This window comes from Schistocerca cancellata, chromosome 3 (assembly GCF_023864275.1).
Source record: "Schistocerca cancellata isolate TAMUIC-IGC-003103 chromosome 3, iqSchCanc2.1, whole genome shotgun sequence".
NCBI lineage: Eukaryota > Metazoa > Arthropoda > Insecta > Orthoptera > Acrididae > Schistocerca > Schistocerca cancellata.
In genome coordinates this window covers 285,041,646-285,059,877 of record NC_064628.1, presented here as the reverse complement: position 1 = coordinate 285,059,877, position 18,232 = coordinate 285,041,646, and the positions used below count along the sequence as shown (strand labels likewise).

Genomic DNA, 18,232 nt, shown 5'->3' with positions numbered 1-18,232 from the left:
CCATAATTTATTTTAGTTTGTTCCTTCACAAGAGTATCATGCAAATCACTTAACATGAGTTTGGGGTTTGAAAGTCAAGCTGTTGTCATGAGGCATAGACCTGAAATGTGTCACTAGTAATAACATCTGTAATGACTTTCCATTCTTCTGTACAGAAATTGGCTTCAATTGCAGATAATGTTGTACCAAAGCCTGAATTTGCACAACAGCTTAGTGCTACCTGTTTAGCATACGATACTGCCCTTTGCTCGAGGAATGAATTCAGCCCTGTGCAGTAGCCATTTTGTGTTTTGTTTTCACTGATAGGATTATACCCAGGTCCAGAGGAGCCGGTATCTGTACACTTAAAATAGCAGGAAGAACACATCATAAATATTTCTAGTAAATGAAGTTGCCGTGACATGTGGAGTAACAAGAATAATCTTTTCGATTCACCTAGTCTTGGTATCTAATCTTCTAATAATCTCCCACAAATTTCTGCAGTCATCCAGACACTTGTTATTAAAGCTGAAGTATAAAATGGTGTTCACATTTTCTTAGATATCCCAATTTGACACTTTCCAGTTATTAATGTAGACAGATTTCCATTTCAAATAATATCACACAACAGTGCTGTCAATTTTTCTGTGCTCATTTTACTTCCATCACATATTTCTACTTTGTTAAGAATAGATTTCTGATGGAAATGAATTGGAAAAGATCCCAGTGTCATCTAAACTGAAAGTCTTTCTGATTGGTGTGCGTGTATCAGCCTAACAAAGTATTTTTCTTCCACTATTCCACAACCCTTCTTTTTCCACTAAAATTTATGATTTTTGAAAACAATACACCCAAACTTTCGTTGTACTCAATCCTCAGTCTCAATACGCAGCATGAGAGTTGGGATGGGAACTTGTATAGAAGTGTGTCATGTTCATGTGGGGAAGGGGGAAATGGTTAGGTGCCAGTAGGACTCGTGCACTTAGGGTTCCTTACAAATGTAATTATGCATATAGACAGTTATCATTCTGGGATGGATTCCAAGTCTTTTGAGAATGTTAATTTCAAGTTTAAAGTCTGATAACAAACAACAGAGGTATTTTATTTTCATATGATACAGTTTTAAATTAACAATTTTCTGAACCTTTCCATTTCCTTCTTACTAAATTTCATGATTCTACACCAAGGGGAATTACCCTGTAGGTTTTAATGAATTGAGTGTGCTAGTGTCAAAATATGTGACATAAATGGCTGTATCTTTTGATTGCATTAACTTGGAGGCTTAACATTTTTATACCACCAAAGGACTATCGATCTCAAAATTTTGTGGTAATATGTCTATCCGTTCCTGAGAAAAGGACTCTTTAATAGATGGAGCGACAGACAGACAGACAACAAATAATGTTTTCCCGGCCTGGTATAATTACAAATAAACACTTTTGGCTTTTCCTCTTAACCCGTATTGTGAAATCTTTTTATCTTGCCAAATTTCATGATTCTTGACCAATGGGGAGTGCCCTGTTGGTTTTGATGGCGGATTTGTGAGTGTCAGAATATATGACGTAAATGGCCATGTATTTTGGTTGCGGTGACTTAGAAGCTTAGATTTATTACCCTGTAGGTTTTGATGAATGATAAATGACAAAAGTTGTATAAACTAATTAACAAAACTTTAAAGTAATTCCTGAAATCATCTAACTGTGAGAGAAAATGGAAGATTGTTATTTATGCTTTAGAGATACTAAATTACAGTATTTTTTATGAAAATGCAGATTACCCGGGGGAAAAAATACAAACACTGCTCGACTAACCTTGAGGCTCAGCAAGTAAACAACTCTCATTGAGTTAGTAAAATAGCTTGGGAAATAATTAGTAAAGAAAGTGGGGGAAAAGCAGTATCTTGAACATCAAAGCTTAAAGTTAAGAGAAAATAATTAAGTAATAAACAGCACAGTAAAGTGTGTAATAAATTCACGGAAAAGTTAAGCAAAATTGACACAAATGAAGCACATGACTGGGCATCTGATTTTAATACTAGGCACTCATTTTTCCCGGTAATCCTGAGAGAGACATCATATCAGTTATCTCAAAATATCAAGCCAAAATATCTTGCAAATGGAATAACATTTCACCCAAGCTGCTAAAGGAATGCAGAAGAGAATTAATTATACCTCTGACGTACCTAATAAATACCTCCCTCTGCTATGGAGAACTCCATGACCTCCTGAAAATTACTGAAATTCTACCGATGCATAAAAATGAACACACAAATGACACAGAAAAGTAAAGACAAATAACTTCAGAACTTGACAGTGAAAGTAATATCAAATCAGGCCAAGGGATAGTGCATCAAGTAAAATCCTTTGAACAATCTATAAGGGACATTCAAATGAAACTCGGTCACTAGTGTAAAGTAACATTAACAATTTTATTAACTCAAAAATAGTCGCCAAAACTGCTGGCACATTTATCCCATTGTGACACTAGCCGGTTTATTCCATTCTTGAAGAAGTTAATAGGCAAGCCTGGACCTAGTCACACACTTTGTCATCCGTTGCGAGTTGATGTCTGCGAATAGCTTGTTTTAGAGATAAATAAATGTCGTGTGACTAGGGTCTTCCGTTGGGTAGACCATTCGCCGGGTGCAAGTCTTTCGTTTTGATGCCACTTCGGTGACTTGTGCATCGAGTTTTAGAGATCCAAACACATGAAAGTCACATGGTGAAAGGTCAGGTCTGTACGGTAGATGTTCCAGCATTTCCCAGCGAAACTGCTGCTATGTCGTCTTCACCATATTGGCCAGGTGTGGGCGGGCATTATCGTGCAGGAGGATAATGCCATTGGACAACATGCCTTGGCATTTCGACTTGATGGCTCATCTAAGGTTCCGTAAAGTGGCTTGATAATGCTTGATGGTGGTTCCCCATACCAGGAACTCGACAAGCAGTGGGCCCTTGTGGCCAAAAAAGGATGACGTCATGACCGTATCAGAACTGGTGTGCAAGGCCTTTGATTTCTTTGGAGGTGGTGAAGTCGCATGTATCCACTGCTTGCTCTGACTTTTGCTGCAAAATGGTGACACCATGTTTTTGTTACCTCTGACAATACGCGACAGAAAGCCTTATTCCTCCTCGTGATAACAGTGCAGATGACTCAAAGACAACACCATTCAAGTATTGTGCTGTTCGGCATACAGTTGTTGGGGAACCCACTGCGTACAGATTTTTTGAAAGTTCAAGTGTTGATGCATTACGGTGTGGGTGATGCCCATGCTAATACCCAATAACCAATGGATCTCGTCCACGGTGATTCTGTGGTTGTCCAAGACAAAAGCATTCACTTGCGCAACCATTTCCAGTGTGATGACACGATGAGCCTGTCCAGGACGAGCATCATCTTCCATTGACTTGGGTCCCTCAAGGAATTGTTTGCACCATTCCATAACACTTGAACGACTCGGACTGTACTCACTGTACACAGCCTTCATCTGTCGATACATTTCATGGCCTCCAACTCCCTCCGCTGCCAAAAATCGAATCACTCCTCGTTGTTCCTGGTTACTTGCCTGCATGTTTGATAGTGGACGATAACTTGAGTGACCAACTTTTCTTTGGCATGAAACCACACTGGCGCTGTGCAACATCAAATGGTGCACATGCATCAGTCTCTCTACCTACTGATGGCACTACCATAACCACAGTTACGTGGTGCCACCTTACGTGTCAGGCAAAGGCACTGACCAGGTTTCACTTGAATGAACCTCATACATGTGGCTTTAGAAAGAGAAATCTACCGTAACAGCAGAAGCAACTTCCATACATAAAATTTTAATCTAATGATATAAAGGACACAAAGTAACAGTCACTTTGAGGGATATGACTAAATCTTTTGATACTGCAAATCATACCATTTTGTTGCATAAATTAGAATAAAACAGTATGAGAGGAGTAGCCTTAAAACTTGTTCCTGGTATTTAGAAAACAGGAAACAGTGTGTTAAAGTAACAGAATGAATGATCAGCTGCTAAAAATTAAAGCAGTCTGCAGGGTAATTCAATGTGTTGAGTCTCAGTGAAGGATATTATGACACTTACTTTCCTTGTGTATTTAAATGATTTAATTGAACTCCAAAAAGTCAGAAGTATTGCTGCCAATAGTAGTGAAATCAGTTACATTATTCTGTCAATTTATCATACATACAGCAAATAACAATGTTTTATGTTACATTCCATCCTGGATTTTTCATGCAGCAAGTAAGCTATTTGTGAATAAAACGAAGAAAACAGCAATGCAATTCCTACTTAATTTGCTGTGATTTTTGGGTGTGTGAGCAGTTGGGGGTGATAATGTGCACTGTTGCTGGAAAAGGAGCTAGTGCTCGAAAGCTATTGTGAATAATGTTTTCTGTTGTCTTCTGCTATGCACTGTTCATCAATCTGCTATAGATGAGTAGCTGCTATTACCTTATTTTTCATGGTGCACCATTCAGGAATTTCCATTATTGTTCAACTTATAACCAACTATAAATGTTACTGCATTTATACCTTTATTGGCATTCAGCATATACAAATATGCACCAACTATTGAGAACAATCGTGTACAAATACCTGTTATGGAAGGAGCATACAGAACATATTTGTAAGAAAGTCAGTACAAATATGTGTTTACTGAAGTATGGTACCTCAAAGAAAATATATTTCTGATTGGTAAACCTGCATCTGCATTATGGCATCCAGATCTGGGATGGAACACCAGAAGTCTACGCAGATGGACATTTTAGACTACAGGAAAGGACAACAAGAATGGTCGTTAAGATAAACAAGAGAGAAACTTGTAGAGATACTTTCAGAAAATATAAAATACCTATTACCCACACTGTGTTCATCACACAGTCAATCATGTTTTTGAAAACTAAATTCAGAACATAATATAGTGAACAGTAATTTACTAACTACAAATCGTATGGAAGGAAGAATTCACATAATTACAAGTAATAAAAAGGCTGCAGACTACAGGCCACATACAATAGGGATAACTCTGTACAATAAACTGCCCTTTGATGTCAAGCAATAGTTGCTTAAGTGCTGTTGTTGAACCTCATGTTTAAGTTATTGTGCCATGTCACAAGTGTTCTGTGTAAACATATTTTTATTAGAATTAATTTGTTTCCTGTAAAGATGTATGCTATTGTTGAGTATTTGTCCATTGTAAAGTCAGTTTAGTTCTGACTGCATTTAGATTCAGACGAAATGTGGTAGATGGTTAAAAAACACAAAGCAGTGAAAGCAGGACAAGTCCCCATGGTTGTCAGCATGACGAAGTTTAATGCTCGCTCCCCACTACTTTTCCCAAATCTGGCCAAGCTGGTGCCACTACACCCCATTCACCCTTCCAAAATTGTCAACTCTCCACGTGACATCTTATCAAAGTGTCACATGCAAACATAAGATGACTCTTCATTGAAGTTTATACAATGCTATAAATGCGAATGTAATATCATCCAGAAATTTTGAATAGTGAATTTGGGGAAAAACCTCGTCATATAGTCGAATAAATATGGTAATTTAAGTACCTTCAAACGGACACCAGGGCGAATTTGGACAGTATGGCTTATTTGCTCTTTGCCACTGCATAGAAAACAAGAGTTACTTATTTTAACTTCCATGCGCCAGTTATTTTAAGCGCAAGACTGCATTTATCGCTTTCCACAACTTTTATTTTGCGTCACTTGTTTTCCTAGGTGAATTGACGAAGTCTCAGTGTTAAAAATCCATGCATTATCGTAAAGTGGAAACTTTCTATTGTTGCGCCGAGCGGGAAGTTATTGTAACCGTAATTGTTGACGCACTCAGTAGCTAACAGCATTGGGACAATTTCTGTAAAAGTTTGTCGAGTTTCTCGTGCAAGGTTATAAAATAACGATGGTTTTTGTAAAACTGTGTACTGTGTGGGATGATTTCGGACAATGCCAAGAACTTATAAGAGCAGGAGAGGTGCTACAGTACGGTGCAGTTATGACCCGGAACTTTTAGGAAGCTGTTCGTGATATTCAGAGTGGTAAATTATCATACAGAAAAATGTGTGATTTGAATGGTATACCTAAATCAACCCTACAGAATAAAGTGCAGGAAGTACATCTGAAAAAATGGGCGGACAGCCAGTGCTAAATAAAGAAGAAGAAGAAATGTTGAAGCAAGGTATCTTGAGGGCTGCACATTGGGGATTTCCCTTCACTAAAGTGGATATTAGATATTAAGTTAAAGGCTACCTTGATAAATCTGGCCGAAAAGAGAAGAAATTTCATAATAATTTGCCAGGAGAAGAATGGGTGCAGTTATGCCTCAAACGACAGTCAGAAGATCTTTCCTTTCGCTTAAGCGAAAATTTTCAACGAGCTCGTGCAGAAGTGAGAAGTGAACAAAAAGATGGTTAAGATGTTTTTCTCCAATATTGAGGCAAAGCTGTAAAATCTCCCACCTAGCAACGTGATCAACTATGATGAAACCAACAAGTCAGATGATCCAGGCAAGCAGCAGATAATTACGAAACGAGGGAGTAAGCATGCTGAAAAAGTGATGGACTCATCAAAATCTAGTGTCTCAATAATGATCGCAGCTAGTGCTGATGGTAAACTGCTTCCTTCCTATGTCCTTTACAAATCAGAGCATTTGTGGGACACGTGGCAAGAAGGTGGACCACAAGGAACCCGTTTCAATAGGAATGGAAGTCGATGGTTTGACCTGCCAGTATTTGAAGACTGGTTCTTTACAATCGCTTTGTCCTATTTGAAGAGGCAAAACGTGTCAACAGTTATGATTGGAGACAACTTATCGAGTCACATGTCTTTATGTGTTATTGAAGAGTATGAGCGGAACAATGTTTCATTCATTCTTCTTCCCCCCAATAGCACACACCTCCTCCAATCGCTCGATGAAAGTTTCTTCAGGCCAATGAAAGCAGCGTGGCAAGCTGTGTTAACTGATTGGAAGAAACACACTCGTGGGACCATTTCCAAGGATGCCTTCCCATCTGTTCTGAAGCAGACAGTGACTAAGACTTCAGCAAACTCCAAGGAAAACATAAAGGGTGGATTTCGCTCCACGGGCCTAATCCCTTTTGATCCAGATTATGTCTTATGAAAATTGCCTGATAATGAAGAGAACCAGCAAAGCAACGCAGACGCACGGTCTTCCACTTTTGAAGAAATGCTCAAAGAAATTCGTTATCCTCCAAATAAGCTTGGTAGCTCCCACTGCCACAAACTAGACGTTCAACATGGAAAATCAATCACTGGCCGAGATTTTCAAGGAAACGAAAACAGTGCTGAAACAAGTGACAGTGCTTCTAGGAATAATGAAAGTGAAAACAACACATCATCCAATGAAGTTTTACTGCCGAAAGAAGTGGCTTTTCTTGTTGCCGAGAACAAATATAAACATGGAAACAAGAAGCAAACAAGGCAGTATGTTGGAGTGGCCACAAATGTTGGTGCTACAGAAGTAAGTGTGAAATTCTTGCACCTACACGAGAACAGTTAAAACATATTTGTGTTTCCTAATGTCCCCGATGAAGAGAGAATACAAAAAATGCAAATTTCGAGAATACTTCCCTCACCAGTTGAGAAAAGAGGAATGTTCATTTTTTGAGAAGATGTGCTTTAGCTCGAAGACAATCGTTTATTTAAAGTTTTTGCAACTTCATTTAGAATTATGAGTGAGAAAAATTATTTTGACATTTTAGTTAAATTACTTTGTTTGTTTCTGTCTGTTTCTAATATTTCAGTTAAGAACTGTAAAAAAATTTTATTTAAATTCTTGCAAAATAAAAACTTATTGGTAATATATAAAATTCATTATATCATTCCATATCACTTATTCGTAACAAAGAGCTACCTTAAAATGTGCAAAATGTCACCAAAATCAAATAAAAAGCATGTAGAATTTTTAAAAAACGCAGTAACTCTCCGGATTCGCCCTCTATATACTGTAACTTCGGACAGAGATTTAAAAAACACGTGTCCGAAATCACCCCAATCCCTGAGGTGGCTTTCGACACTTTGTTTAGTTCAATGAAGGATTTCAAGGTGTAGTGTTTCATTGTGAACCTGGTAGTGCATACAGCCATAAGCTTGATTTTGTAACAGAAATGTGATTATTTCTAAGCCTCACTTTTTGTTTCAATATATGCATTTATCTTTTACTGGATAGAGACGTGTTATTAGTACAATAGTATATCTCACCATAAATGAAGCTGTGACGTGGACAGCAAACAAATAAATGTATGTGAATCCGATGTGCTACCAAGTTAGCACCTTGTTTACTTGGAAAAAGTACATTAGTTGCTGCTATCGGCATAATCACATTGCAGCAGCCATCATCATCAATACTTTCATCAAACAGTGACACTTACTATCTCAAATCAGTTTTAACCTCGTCTTGTTGCAATCAATGAGTATCTATATATGACGGTAGTATCTGTTCCCAAAAGAACAGTTACCGTGGATGACCATGCAGCTTTGCCAGAAATGAAAAGAAAATTAAATGGACACCCTAGCTGCAAACAGGCGTTGATGTACTTCATTGGGGACATGTTGAAAATGTGTGCCCCGACCGGGACTCGAACCCGGGATCTCCTGCTTACATGGCAGACGCTTTATCCATCTGAGCCACCACGGGCACAGAGGATAGTGCGTCTGGAGGGACTTATCCCTTGCACGCTCCCTGTGAGATCCACATTCCCAACATTTCCACACCACTACATTCGCAGTGCGCCTAATAGATGTTTGCCCATCATACTCATTACTCGTGGCAGATTAATCTACCAAGTCCCGTACGAGTTCGGGCATAGCATGTGCGTTCGCACAAGAAGGTCAATGGCCGGGAAGCCATATTTTAACTATATATGACGGTAGTATCTGTTCCCGAAAGAACAGTTACCGTGGATGACCATGCAGCTTTGCTAGAAATGAAATGATAATTAAATGGACACCCTAGCTGCAAACGCCGGTCGGGGCACACATTTTCAACATGTCCCCAATGAAGTACATCAACGCCTGTTTGCAGCTAGGGTGTCCATTTAATTATCATTTCAATGAGTATCTTCAACTCATTATAGTCATGCACAGATGGCACATTTTTGAGCAGTTGCTTCTTGGTATATACCGAAGCCAAATAAAAGTCGTTTATGGGAGTCATATAGTGCATATTTTTGTAGAGTGTACCACTCTGTTTGTCCCTAAAGTGAACATATTGACAATTTGAAAGATGGGTGCCTTAAGAATAGAAAAGGTTTGCTGTCATGTGAATAAATAAAATCTTTATATCTTTTTATTAATTCTCGTATTGTATGACATAATTTGCCTTCAAGTGATATTATTTTAAATGTTCAAGCACACAGTTGTTTGCTATCATTCACACACGTGTGCTATCTGTTTGCTTCATTTGGAATAGATCTGTAGTTCATTGTCTTCTAAATATTAATAGACTGTAAGTCTGATAGACATAAAATGTTAAATATTGTCACCTACATATTTTGGTTAACAAGTTCAAGAAATAGTCAAATTCTAGTGTACTGACAAATTTAGTTATGCAGTATGAGTGAAGTTGGTTCCAAATTATTACCCGAATTTTCAAATAATTCTTCTGGAGAGAGAGAGAGAGAGAGAGAGAGAGAGAGAGAGAGATCGAATCGAATAAGATGGTTGCACTAAAAATGATAGTGAAGGATATCTGCAGAAAATTTGCTTGAAGCCAATTAATTTTCCTGGAAGAATTGTCTTTATTTGTTAGAAATGAAACGTGCTTGATTCTCATTTAATAAAGAATGTCGCATCTGTTGCACTGCACCCCACCTCCCTGAGAGAAGTGAAGAAGTTGCGTTATATTCAAATTCTGGATTTTTGTCGAAAAAATTCTCTCTCTCTCTCTCTCTCTCTCTCTCTGTGTGTGTGTGTGTGTGTGTGTGTGTGTGTGTGTGTGTGTGTGTGAGAGAGAGAGAGAGAGTGCGCGTGCGCCTGTGTGTATTCCTTACTTTAACAAATGTTAAAGAACAGTTATTGTAGACCTGCTTGTATTATTATTTACCGCCTTTGCTGTTATCCGTTTTGCACCTATATTATGTTTGCTGCCTTCTTTGGTATTCTGATTAGTTAAATGCTTTAAATATTCTCATTGTATTCATTTTGGTATTCAGTTTTTCCTATTTGTATTAGTTAACACATGTTCCAACTTTATTCTTAACAATACAGACTTGTACTACAAACCTTCAAATGAAGTCAGTTGGGCTTCTTCTACCGTATTTACTCGAATGTAAGCCGCACTTTTTTTCCGGTTTTTGTAATCCAAAAAACCGCCTGCGGCTTAGAATCGAGGGCAAAGCGGAAGTTCTGAAAAATGTTGGTAGGTGCCGCCACAACTAACTTCTGTCGTCGAATATATGTAGTGCTTCGCAGGCACAAAGATAAATACTGGCACCAAAACCTTTGCGTCAGTAAATAAATTAAAAAAAAAGGTGGAAGACGAGGTTTTTATTCTCCGCCCTGAGTTTCGACCACTGCATTTTCATACATTATCCAACGAAGTAAATACAAATTCCGTATTGTTCATCTTCGAATGTAGCAGCATTTCAATGCACTACGAAAATCCGACTGGCAAGACTGTTTGGGATGTTTGTCAAAATGGCCAACTCTGCGTTCTGAATTTTTTCCTACCTGTGAGAAGAGATGGTTGCTAATAGGAACTTTTATAAATTGTGAATCACATGCAGTATTCTCTTCACCATAATAATAATGAATATAAACATTTTGCCATGTATTCTCTCATGTTTGCTGCTATCTCATTTAAATCCTGTGTGCCTAATAAACTGCGAAACTAGAGTGAGACAACAGCAAACGCGGAAGAATATACATATCATGTCATGTTTATTATCGTATTATTCTTATGCCGAATAGTGATACAGTCAGAAATGAAGCATGGCAATTGATTACATTTTTTAATCTAAGATGACTGTAATTGTCTGCAAAGATTTTCAAACGGAGAAAAATTTTCGCTAAACTTTCATTCAAAACATCTTCTATCATATGCAGTATATTATTTGGTTCTTGTTGATCATTATTAAAGAAAGCGGCAGTGTAAGTAACAACAAATAGCAGTCTCTTGCCATTGTTTCGCTAATGAGACGATTCCTCTCTTTTTTTAAAAATTGTAAGCGGCGGTAGCGCGCACAAAAGCAAGCCATGCCGCGAGCGGCGACAGGTCGTAAACACTCATTATCAGAAAGCGACAAACAATGCATGACATAGTATAGTTATGCATATTCAGTGTTGAGTGATGTATTCACCTATAACAAAGAGAACAGCACTTATCAGATCAAAGAAAAATAAGCAATCAATTCAAACTAGACGAAGCACGTGAAAAAGGAAGGGTATAAATACATATAAATACATAAATACAATAAATAAGGAAGGGTATAAATACGGACGGAGCGCCTGACGCATAGCAACGGCTACCTGGTAAAGCTTAACTGCTAAGCTTACGACTCGAACCAAACTACTATAGCTGTATCGTCATTCATTTGACCTAAATTGTGTCTCATATTACAATGGACAACTTCGTTTCGATTTGGAGGTGCGGCCTAAAACGTTTCTCTCCTCTTGAATTTCGAGTCTCAGATTTCTGGTGCGGCTTAGATTCGGGAAATTTTTTTTTCCTCGATTTCGAATCTCATTTTTCAGGTGCGGCTTAGATTCGAGTGTGACTTAAATTCGAGTAAATAGGTAATCTAAAGGTCAAAAAGTGATTAGAAGAGCACAAGGGGAGGGGAGATTGACAAATCAGCTGTGGAACAGGCTTTGCAGCCAGGAGATCAGTGCATTCATTTTGATAGGACTCAAGTACTGGCAGCCACCACAAGGGCGTATCACGAAAGGCTATATACATAGGCCATAGAGATTCTTCAACATCCCATGAATTTCACTAGCCTGGAGGAGGGCATGAAAGTGAATGACATATGGATTCTGGCACTGAGGGAGATGTGACCTAGTCTTCCACCATGGGGTGATAGAAGTAGTGGACGAACGGCAACTTACAATGGCCAGTTGTGCTCAGGTATTCAAAGCATGAGATGTCCCACTGTGGTCAGTGGCGAGCGAAGCTGTGAATCAGAAACTGAAAGAAGCTACAACCCCCCTTGAAAACGTCCTCTGCAGATGAAGGCAAAACGCTGGATTTTAAAGTGAAGTCCATCCAAGCATGCCATAATGTCGCAGAATATTTTATTAACTGTGACATTCGTGGCTATGAAAGTTTTTGTTTTCCAATATACATTACTGCAACTTTCGGTTCTCATACTGGATTTTGAGAAGGAACAAGATAGAGCAAAAGGTCTGAACGTATGTATACACAGGAGATTTAATAATGTCCAGTACTTAGTATAAACCACAGTTGAGAGTAATTTATTTTAGTATATTAGTTCATATTCCGAAAAAAAGAAAAAAAAAGTTTTGAACAATAATCTTTAAAAAAAAGTTTATATGCAGTTCAATATCATTTTATGCATCAGCGATGTAACAAATAGGTGCACAGCAAAAGTTATTACTCCAGCACTAACGTATTTGTTTTACATTACTTCATGTCATAGTTTTTGCTGCCAGGAATAATGTATCTTCAATGATGCTTCGCATATTAGCCCCTGAAAGTGGAATTCTAGTGTTCGATTAGAATTGTAAATTACATTTAATTTTAGCCTCCAGAACTGATTTCTATAATGTGTAGTTATGTAGAAAATAATTTTGATCCACCATTTATTTTCCAGGATATTCTGAAGCAAGCAGTGGAAGATAAATTAATTTCAGCAGCTGAACTGCCATATTTTGAAGGTGATTTCTGGCCAAATGTTTTGGAGGAGAGTATAAAAGAACTTGATCAAGAAGAAGAGGAAAAGCGCAAACAAGCAGAAGCTGCAGAGGCTGCTGCCAATGCTGTAAGTGTAAATGCATTGTACATCAGATGAAATAAAATGGTGTAGGATGTGGGGGGGCTAATAATTCTGTTGTTGAAATTCCGTTGTATCTGTATTAAAGTGTTTATTACATCTTATTCTCCATTTGGTGTTTCAGATATTTTCACTGCAAGAAGAAAGTGAAACAGGACCTGATGGCAAAAAGAAAGGTCAAAAAAAGGCTAAAAAATCTAATAAATCTAAAGCCAATCAGCGAAAAAACAGTAAAAAGTCAAATACACCGCAGACCGGAAATGATCTTTCAGCAAAAATTTTTGCTACAATGGAAAAGCATAAAGAAGTTTTCTTCGTAATCAGGCTGCACTCTGCACAATCTGCTGCCAGCTTGGCAGTGAGTAGCAGATTTATTTATTTATTTGTTTATTTTTGTATATGAGAGTTCATTTATTTCAGACATCGGTATATCTAATTTTGTTCTGTTTTCACGTTGCAGCCCATTCAGGATCCTGATCCATTTATAAACTGTGATCTTATGGATGGAAGAGATGCGTTCTTAACAATGGCACGTGAACGTCATTATGAATTTTCATCATTGAGGAGAGCAAAGTTTTCATCTATGTCAATGCTTTATGAACTCCATAACCAAGGACAAGACAGATTTGTATATACTTGCAATAATTGCAAGGGTCATGTAGAAACGCGTTACCATTGCACTGTTTGTGACGTAAGTGCTTCATTATATTGCACAGAGTTGTTGTTTTTTTTATAACAGATAGTTTCGTCATGCCTAATTCTGTTATTCTCCGTAGGATTTTGACCTGTGTGTTCAGTGCTATGAGAAAGATGGGCATCCTCATAGGATGGAGAAACTTGGCTTGGACTTGGATGATGGCTCCTCTCCTTCAGATCAGAAGCAAGCTAATCCTCAGGTACAATTACATACTAGCTTAGTTTTTTGTTAAGTAGTGTAAAAAATTCCGAGGGAGCCTTCCTGCAAAAGCTTTCTTTGCTATGTTAAACAAAACAATGTACCTGTAAATACAAGTAGCATTGTGAATGTTGATACTTGAAACTTAATGTTTTCAAACTTCCCTGCCACCTCTGCTCCCCAGTAAGGAAAGTTGTTCAACTGTTATTTATGAACAGAGAGAAAGCTGATAGAATTCTTTTTACTTTCTTGAATTTATTTTACTGAAGAAAAGAAAGTTGGCATTTTTTTCTTTGTTATGACACTGAATACTTAAAGCAAACAATGGAAGTCCAGGGTGGAATAGCAAGAATATTATAAAAAGGTGATCGCTGCTCATCATGTAGAGGGGACGTTGAATCGCAGACAGGCACAACAAAAAGACTACTATACATTTTAACTTTCAGAAAAAGGTCTTTTGGCCAAAAGCTACAATGTATTGCAGCATTTTCATTATGCCTGTCTGCAAGTCACTGTGTCCTCAGATGGTGAGTAGCAATTTACACTTTTCATGATATTGTTGATTGTTTAAAGCAGTTACACTAATGACAAAATGAGTCTTAACATAACTGTGTGTCTTCCAGGCTCTTGCCTCTTTTTCTCTTGGTGTGATTCTTCTTCTTACATGAAATTAAGGGTAAAACCAGAAAGCTAAACAAAAAACAATTTCTTCTCATGGAAACAAAATAAGTGAAACAGTCCCTGTAGAGAGCATCATGACATAAGTTTGGTTCTGTCCAGCGAATTTAACACTAAATAAATTTCTAAACTCTCTTTGTCTTTAGGTGGGAAAACAATCAGCAAGCCACTTAATTCTGTTGCCACAGATCTCTAAATCCTGTATTGAAAGTATGAGTGTTTAATACTTGTCAGCAGTTTTTTATAAGGCACATTAATGTGCTACTATCTCAGAAAAAATTGTAGATATTATTCACTGTAAAGAGCCTTAAGCAGATATCTTTTATTCGAACTGTGGTGATTGTAGTAATGAGAAATCCGTGTTTTAAATAAGAATATGTAGTACTCAGTAACCTCTCTGAGAGGCTGTGGAACTGCACAGATCTTAGTACTGAGTTTCTTTTTCATATCCTTCATAGAAATGTCATTTCAGATTGAATTTTTTTGTATCTTATATAATTGGGTTTGAGTGATTTCATGAACACCCATGTCCGCCTGCTTAGCTGGGTGGTAATGTGCTTGCCTCCCATGCACTGGGCTCGGTTTCGGTTCCCAGCCGGGTTGGAGATTTTCTCCGCTCATGGACTGGATGTTGTGTTGTACTCATCATCATTTCATCCTCATCATCAGCCACAAGTCGCCCAATATGGTGCCGACTGAAATAAGACTTGCACTTGGCGGCCGAACCCGAATGGGACATCCCGGCCAACAATGCCATACGATCATTTCATTTCATTTAATGAACACGCATGAAAGCCTTTTGCATACCTATGTCCCAAGTGATGTACAGTAAGAAGTCACTTGGAATTTATGGTAAAAGGAGACTTCGTGTAAAAATGAAGTATCTGAGTCTACAGTGTCTACTTGCATCATCATTGACTCCCGTCTCACGTGACCTTCATTGCTTCAGATGCATGAGCGTGATAAGAATAGTCAGATAACAGTTTTGCATGTTTTTGATTTGAGTGTTAAAATAGTTCATTTTAATCAAGGGTTGTCCATTGAAACTCATTTCAATCTTTTGCGTCTGAAATGAAGAGATTATGTATCAGTACTTAAAGAGCCGAAGATGGCATATATATATATATATATATATATATATATATATATATATATATATATATAAAGAAAGATGATGAGACTTACCAAACAAAAGCGCTGGCAGGTCGATAGACACACAGACAAACACAAACATACACACAAAATCTAGCTTTCGCAACCAATGGTTGCCTCGTCAGGAAAGAGGGAAGGAGAGGGAAAGACAAAAGGATTTGGGTTTTAAGGGAGAGGGTAAGGAGTCATTCCAATCCCGGGAGCGGAAAGACTTACCTTAGGGGGAAAAAAGGAGGGAAAAAAGGACAGGTATACACTCGCACACACACACACACATCCATCCTCATATACACAGACACAAGCAGACATTTGTAAATTGCCTTGTGTCTGTGTATATGCGGGTGGATATGTGTGTGTGTGTGTGTGTGCGAGTGTATACCTGTCCTTTTTTCCCCCTAAGGTAAGTCTTTCCGCTCCCGGGATTGGAATGACTCCTTACCCTCTCCCTTAAAAGCCATATCCTTTTGTCTTTCCTTCTCCTTCCCTCTTTCCTGACGAGGCAACCGTTGGTTGCGAAAGCTAGATTTTTGTGTGTATGTTGGTGTTTGTTTGTGTGTCTATCGACCTGCCAGCGCTTTTGTTTGGTAAGTCTCATCATCTTTCTTTTTATATATATATAGTTACGTACTATTGAGTATATATCGGCGGGATAAAATTGTATACTGGATTACGGTAAAAAAGGAGAAGGTGAATAGAAAGTAAAACATCCCACGTGGAATGTTTCCCTCTATTATATTTATATATATATATATATATTAAAAAACAAAGATGCTGTGACTTGCCAAACGAGAAAGCACTGGTAGATAGACACAATAAAATAAAAAAACACACAGATTTCGAGCTTTTGCTCAGGAAAGAGGGAAAGACGAAAGGATGTGGGTTTTAAGGGAGAGGGCAAGGAGTCATTCCAATCCCGGGAGCAGAAAGACTTACCTTAGGGGGAACCACTCGCGCACGTACACACACACACACACACACACACACACACACACACACACACACATATATATGGGTCTGACTGATGGAGACAGAGTTTACCTGTAATCATTTGTAACACAATTGATTAAAATGCTTTTTCTGGGAGGGTTTACTTGTTCCTTGCTCAGCATCTACTATATACTTTTTTATTGACCACAGAAAACTACCATGAGACTTCACTTTTTTTTTTTATTCAGTTGAGACACAAAAGTTAAATTTACAAATTATTAATAGTATTCATTGTTAGAACCTCATAATTATTGCACTTCCCTCCACAACATTCACATTTTTACATCTTTTCAACATGGCTATGATGTTACTCTGTAATAATGTGTTCAAATTCAGACTTAATTTGCATTTATTCTTATTAGGAATTACTCTCAGGGCTCTGAATGAAACCACTTACCTATGCATATTATGTTCCTGCAGTTCTTCTTATGTCATATTCTTCTCACCACATACCAAAGTAAGGGAAAAAGAAATTCTGTGTGACACATGTTTAGAAACCTGCTTCGGCATCCAAAATAGTACATTTTGTTTGGGTTTTGTGTGTGGTGTTACTGTATGCAGATAATGCAAAGGTGATTTGAGGCTGGTAACCTGCTTTTGTACTTCAGTATTAGTTTACAGTTTTCATATTGTCAACAATTTCTGAGCCCCAATGTTTCATCAAAGATATTGGGTACACTGAGCAGTGAGAGTGTGAGGGGAGGACTTTCGATTTGAGAGGATAGACTGAATGACTAATTCATAGATAACTGTTGAGATTGAGGACTTTGACAATAGTGTAGTTTGTGACATGATGATTCAGACTTGACTGACCAAGACAGAATGGAAGAAACTCAGTAGCAGTGTAGGAAACAGCAAATGTGGTATGATAGTGACACACATTCATTTTGTTCACTTCGTAGCAAGAATCACTGATACATAGATGGTTTTTTCTTTATCTGAGCAAAAGAACAGGATTCTGATCTATTGTGACAGACAATAATGTTGGAACTCTGAATTGGCTAAATATCCACTTTGATTAGTAGTGAGAAGCAATTTGTTTTTGAAATGGCAATATAAAGCAATTTTTAAATCTGATCACTACCTACTTCCAGTTATTACAGTGATGGATCTAAAAAAAAAAAAACTTAAAAATACTTGTAAATTGTCAGCATGTAGCATTGTTTACATGTGGCTGTGTAATGTGAATGTAAAGTGACTGGTTTCACATTGTTATGATTCAAGGTTCAAATCATTCATTTAACTTGAAACCAACAGTAGTGTGTGTGTGTGTGTGGGGGGGGGGGTGTTTTTTCCAAATGTGGTGATTGCTCAGAGTGGGTGGTTTATCCTTTGCCAATAATCAACCATCCACACAGTCTTCACTTACATTTTCTATGCTTTACTTTCTCTTTTAGATACAGCAGTGGCCATCAGTATTTGAGAATAAACATGAGGTTCACTCCATACAATTTCGAGTGTGATGTTCCTGAGTGTATTGTATTTTCCTAAACTTGGGGTCGTCTGTGTCCTGTATCACTGTGTCACAGAACTAAAAAAAAAATTATGATTG

General features: G+C 37.8%; 1 protein-coding gene and 1 non-coding gene across 2 annotated transcripts in view; one reads left to right on the top strand and one right to left on the bottom strand.

Moving 5' to 3' along the window:
• The window catches only part of LOC126176273 (CREB-binding protein-like), a 172,806-nt gene that overhangs the window by 140,725 nt on the left and 13,849 nt on the right, over positions 1 to 18,232 (top strand). The window contains exons 25-28 of the mRNA XM_049923422.1: positions 12,789 to 12,956; positions 13,093 to 13,326; positions 13,429 to 13,659; positions 13,745 to 13,864. Coding sequence (XP_049779379.1) covers positions 12,789 to 12,956; positions 13,093 to 13,326; positions 13,429 to 13,659; positions 13,745 to 13,864 — 753 coding nt within the window. The remainder of the gene's footprint in view (positions 1 to 12,788; positions 12,957 to 13,092; positions 13,327 to 13,428; positions 13,660 to 13,744; positions 13,865 to 18,232) is intronic.
• Positions 8,580 to 8,654, bottom strand: Trnat-ugu (transfer RNA threonine (anticodon UGU)). The gene has a single exon. It is a non-coding gene; the product is annotated as a tRNA-Thr (tRNA).